Raw genomic sequence first — 6,264 nt, 5'->3', positions numbered from 1 at the left:
GTAATAGAATCAAGGATATGATAATCCGGCAAAAAAGTGAAGTTGTGTTCAACAAGCAGATCAGAGCTGTTTTTACTGAATGAAGAGATAATGTCAACGACTGAGTGGTTAAATCTTCATGCATTTCTTATGTTCACATCCTGAAAGTCTATTGCAGAAATGACAAAAATTCCATCCACTTTCTGGATCCACATTCACATTCAGTTAAATATTGTTGTAACATTAATCCATTTAAGACATATTCAGTGATATTGTTAAATCTTCATTACATACCATTGCATATTAACTTCAGGCCAATCACAAAATTATTTTAGTAAATATGAATAACAACTTTTTACAAATAGATTTCTTCAAAGAACTATTTGTGAATATTTCTCAGTGACTTCAAAATCTCATCCGATTCTGTTATGTCCCACCTGATTAGGTTTGCCACTTTATTTCTAGCTATGAGATCTCAGTGCTTACTTATTGATTATTTATTATTGTGTTGTTAAGCAATTAACCTTTGACATCAGGTTGGTCATTATGTAGTCACTTCTATATTCATTCACTCATTTGTCAAAAGCACTTTTATGAGTCAAAGGAATTTTAATCAACATTTGAATCCATCTTTCATGAGATTCAGCCCAAAGTAACAATAAAATCATTTTATTATATTAGGGTTAGTTTGGAAACAAATAGATTAATAAATATTAATCTACATTTGTCAATAACTTACGAGACACTAAACTAAACCTTTCCAAGAGTGCTTCAAATGAAATATATGAAGATGGTGTTTAGCTTTCCTGGAACAGGATATCTTTGCTAACAGTTGTATGTGAAGCAGGTGACTGGTTCTCTATTCACTGTTGTCTCTTATCATTAGATTACGTAGACCATGAATCAGGACCCACAACCAATGAGAAAAGTGGGGTGGAGTGGGTGTGGCTCTGTGTGAATGGCAATAAATACAGATTTGTCAAGCCAGAGGCATCTCCTGGTTATTGAGAGATCTGAAGAAGTGAAAACTCAGCAACAATGGTGCTCTCTGGCCCCAACAAACAGGTCATAGAGGAACTGGGTAGCCTGATAAAGGCGAATGCTGAAGCTTGGGGAGCAGATGCTTTAGCCAGGTAATTTTCCTGTAGTATAATTATTGCATTCTCAGCTATTATTTGTAATCATTAACATTTCTCTGCACTTCCCTTGCACAATGAGACCACTAATAAATATGCAAAGACATTTGCTGCATAGAATTGAAGATTTTCCAAAATAATGTGATTGTTGGTCTGAAGAATAACATGATTTAATCCTGTGAGATGTAGTGTACATTGGGTCTGCAAATAATTTCTGCCTTCATTTTCCATGTTTGTGAAGATTGTTTGAGATCCACCCCCAAGCTAAGACGTACTTCCCGAAATTCAATGGCTACAAAGCCTCTGACCCAGCCGTCAGAAAACATGGCTGCCTAGTAATGAAGGCTGTGGCGGATGCAGCCCAGAACGTGGACAACCTGAGTAAACACCTGGAAAGTCTTGCCAAGAAACATGGTGAAGAACTTCTTGTGGATCCTCACAACTTTCAGGTATGTACCAATTTTACAGAATCTTTCTCATTGCCATTACTCAAACTATAATATTGTAATTAGATCAGCAACTATGAACTTTCAACTTTATGTAGTTGAAGTTTCAGTGGTCTAGAAGTGTAATCTTGTTCAGTTTAGATGGGAATACTTTTTCCTGCTATACGATACACAGCAAAGCAGTCAAAGTACAAACAACCAACATTCATTTGATGAGTAAAATCATGAGTTGAGAAGATTAAGGGTCTCATTTTTATAATTTTTCACTTTTACAGCTGTTGGCTGATTGTATCACAGTTACCCTGGCTATTAACTTGACAGCATTCACTCCTGCAACCCACTGTGCAGTCGACAAATTCCTTGAGTTGCTCGCACATGAATTGAGCTCCAAGTACCGTTGAAGATGCAATCAACAAGCTACTGTGAACAACAGCAGGATCATCATTTAATTCCACATTTTGTCATTGATTACTTTTTGACATAACTGGTAATCTGAACTAAATAAACTTTCACTTCTATCATTTGTTGTGGTTGATTTATTACATATACACAAGTTCAGAAAAATATCTGTCAGATAAGTCCATTAGCAAGAAAACAAACATTACTGCAGGGTTTGTTTACCTCTATCACTTGAGAACAAAGAATTAAGAACTTGGACATTAAACCATTGAGCCAACAAATGTCTGTTTGCCTGGCAGCTACTTTTCATTCCATTATAAATGAATCAAGCTCACAGCAGAGATTTCTGAACAGAAAAACGTCTGAAATAGGAGATCAAAATCTCTCCATATGGCTCTTACATTTCAACAACACATCATAACTCACTACTCAAAGCAAGCTTTACACTTAAAACATAGATAAGTAGAGTTCTACAGCATGAAAACAGTCCATTTAGCCAAACTCATCCATGCCTACCAATGTCTATCTGACCTAGTCACTCACATTTACTCACATTTGGCTCATATCCATCTAAATGATCTCTAACTGTGGAACTGTTTAGATGTCTCTTCCACAGTGTAATTATACCTGTCTCTACAGCCTGCTCTCCCAGCTCATTTCATCTACCCTCCACTCTGTGTGTAAAAGTTTCTCCTCAGGTGCCTGAGTGTAGACTCTCCTACACTCAGATAGACACTATGACCATCCAGTGATTCCCCTGTTGATTTTATACTCCTCTGTCACGTTACCCCTCAGCTGCCTACACTCCAGGGAAATTGTGAATAGTAATTCTGGCTCTCCTTAAAACTTAATCCCGAAAAAACATTTTGTTTTCTAAAACAGAATTACCAATGCACCTCTAAGTATGCAATCTCATAATTATAAAAATTCAACATCCAAATATAAACAGGAGACAAAACCACTATTATTATCTCTTTCAATATCATTATTAAATTTTTTTTATTGTATTTCAAGTAGTTACAAAATAAAAGTATGAAAAAAGATGTATATTACCCATCCCCCCCTCCCCTTAACCACTCCCCCCTAGCATCTCTATAGAAAAAAAAGAAGAAAGAAAGAAAGAAAAATAAAGAAAGAGTGCCTGGATATTGGAAGATCCCCACATGCTCCACGGAGTTTGTAATAACTTTAGTATATATATTTATTTCTTTCCCCAAATAACCAATTATTTCATCTTCAGAGCACCTATATATTTAATCCTGTCTTTTGTAAATAAGGGCTTCAAATTTTCAAAAATGTTTCATATTTATCTCTTAAATTATAAGTAATTTTTTCAAGTGGAATACAGCTATAAATTTCTTTCTTCCAACGATCTATACTTAAATATGTATCCGATTTCCAAGTAACTGCAATAGCCTTTTTGGCTACTGCCAATGCAATTTTTATAAATTCTTTCTGATATTTATTCAATTTGGGTATCGGTTTTATCCCTTCAATATCACCTAGTAAAAATAATATTGGATTATGTGGAAGTTGTGTTCCAATAATTTGTTCCAATAAAACTCTTAAATTTGTCCAAAAAGGTTGAATTTTAGAACAAGACCAAGTAGAATGTAAAAAAGTACCAATTTCTTGGTTACATGGGAAACATTGATTGGATAAATTTGGGTTTAATTTATTTATTTTTTGTGGTGTAATATATAATTGATGTAAAAAGTTATATTGCACTAATCTTAACCGGACATTTATTGTATTTGTCATACTCTCAAGACATAGTCAATATCATTATGAGTTGAGAAATCTGTTTTTTCTCATCTGGAATACCGATGTTGGAGCATTCAATTGGTTTACAAAACTCCAAAATTTCCTACAATATATTTCTTGAAAGTCCACTCTGAGATACAAATTTTCCTTCTCTGATCAGAGCAACAGATCCTTCTTTCTTAATTCAACCTTGGTTAGCGTTGGTACCTTGCAACATGAACTGCAAATCCTGCCCATCTCTCAGCCGCAAGATTGATATAGGAGCAGTTAGTCCAGGCATGGGCAAACTACGGCCCGCGGGCCATATGCGGCTCGTTAGGCTTTTTAATCCGGCCCGCAGAACTTGATGAAATTATATTAATAAACCTTGTTAACGTTTTTTCCCCACAATTCTGGCGTTTTCCCAATAGAAGACGCACTCTATATACATTGACCTTTGTTGAGGTGCAGCGTATTACTCCACATTTGCACTTTCCTCTTTGTTTGGCTCGACCTATTTGTGTGAACAGGCATTCAGCGTCATGAACGTCAACAAAGCCAGCCACAGATCCAAGTTAACTGACCAACACCTCCGATCCATCCTGAGAATCGCCACAACAAAACTAAATCCAGACTTTGATGCGCTGGCTAAAAAGGGAGACCAACAACACTGTTCCCTCTGAAATTAAAAATATGTTTCTTCATTGTGTTATGTAAAAAGTGCATTTGAAAATATTTTTTTCAATAAGCCTTACATGTTACATGTCATTTCTGTTAAGTGATGGACATGAGTAGTGCACAGGTGCACGTACGTTCTCAAAATAAAAAATGCGCTCCAGATCAAATAACGCGCTCCGCATACTGGCACGCTGTCATTGTTCTGTCTTTGTGCTGGTCGTTGTTGAGTTTTGGCACAGGGGACAATTGAATAAGAAGGAGCAGGACAAGTAGACCTGCATCTACTACCGTTTTTGAAATAAAGACAGTCAGGAGGAGAGTGATGATGATAATATCTTGAAGGATAACAGAATTTTCAGTGCTTTAAAATAATAACTGTTACTATTAAAAAAAGCTGTATTTTATTCATTTAATTTTCAGTGTTTTAAAAGTCATTTCAATAAATAGCTAAATACCATGGGACTTCAAAGACAGATATTTTGTTGTAATGCATTTGTTCATTTTCAATTGAAATTAAAGCACATGTTTTCTACATATCCCATGATATTTTATTTTCTCTTATGAGGTGTATTACCAAAACACTCCGTCCATCTGCTCCTGGTCCGGCCCCCCCTGTCAAATTTTAGAACCCTTTGTGGCCCACAAGTCAAAAAGTTTGCCCACCCCTGAGTTAGTCTATTCAACCCTGTAAGTTTGCTCCACCATTCAATAATGGCTGACTATTTTTTGAACTCCATCTTCCACTTCTCCCCATAACCAGCAAAATCCTTACCAATCATTATCTGTCAGCTTAACCCCATCACCCTTACTGAAGCACTGTTGGTAGTGCACTAGAGTGAGTCCTCTGTTCTGGATCTGTCTTTCAAGTTGTTCTCAGGTGTAGCCCACTTTCTAGATATATCTTTATCTGCCAGGGATGAGGTAATTGGAGCTTCTTTTGGTCTCTCTGCAGCTCTGAGTTTTTATGGGATGTGGTTGATAGCCCTATGCCCAAACCTGTTCTTTTGCAGCTGGGCTTGAGACATTCCATGGCAGAGTTAGAAACTATTTCATTCTGCATTAAATACACTCCATGACTTGGCCTCCTATACCCCTGTTAGCAACAGGTTCCACATCTTTAACTCCCTCTGGCTGAATAAATTCCTCCTTAGCTCATTTAAAGGGGCATGCCTTTATTCTGAGGATCCTAGTGTCTCCTCCTAATACAAACATCCTCTCCACATCCATTCTATCCAGGCCTTTCAGTCACTTTACCCCTCTGATTTCTGAAATTTCTTCCCATTTAGAAAATAATCCTTTGTTCCTCCTTCCAATGTGTATAACCCCACAATCCCTTTTTTATATTTTTTTCCCACTCTCAAACCTGTCCAGGTCAGACTACCTTCCTCTGTGATATCATCAGTTCCTTCATCTGGATTATTATTGTATAAAGTGAAAAGCTACAAATTCAACACTGACCCGCTTTCAAATTCCAAAAGTCACCAGCAGCCTTTGTGAAAAGCACCCCCCATCCCCAATCTCCGACTTCTGGTAATCAACACTTTTCTATCTATACAAGTACTTTATCTCTTATCTACTCGTTTGTAGTTTAGCACCCTTGTGTGCCAGACCTTGTTAAAGGCTTTCTGAAAATCCAAGCATATGAGATACACTCAATGCCTCTTGTTTCTGGTATAGATACAATATCACAATCCCACATGCAATACCATGCCCTGAGATCATCTGTCTATCAGGCTTCTTGCAGTTTAGGTGATCAAACCTTCCTCGCTCTTTATCCTGCCCTGCTGACTGCATTTGTTCACTTTAACCCTATTTACTTCAGTTTTCTCACTGATTGCATGATCACTTTTGGACTCATATTCTGCTCAACTTGTTCAAATACA

General features: G+C 36.8%; 1 protein-coding gene across 1 annotated transcript; it reads left to right on the top strand.

The window, feature by feature from the left end:
* Nucleotides 1–1,017: 1,017 nt before the first annotated feature.
* LOC132398827 (hemoglobin subunit alpha-like) lies at nt 1,018–1,962 on the top strand. The gene is made up of 3 exons (XM_059978668.1): nt 1,018–1,112; nt 1,357–1,564; nt 1,837–1,962. The coding sequence occupies exons 1-3, from the start codon at nt 1,018–1,020 to the stop codon at nt 1,960–1,962; spliced, it is 429 nt and encodes a 142-aa protein (XP_059834651.1).
* Nucleotides 1,963–6,264: the final 4,302 nt, after the last annotated feature.

This window comes from Hypanus sabinus, chromosome 9 (genome assembly GCF_030144855.1).
Source record: "Hypanus sabinus isolate sHypSab1 chromosome 9, sHypSab1.hap1, whole genome shotgun sequence".
NCBI classification, from domain to species: Eukaryota; Metazoa; Chordata; class Chondrichthyes; order Myliobatiformes; family Dasyatidae; genus Hypanus; species Hypanus sabinus.
The sequence above is the reverse complement of the archived record's forward strand: the minus strand, read 5'-3'. Positions and strand labels throughout refer to the sequence as shown.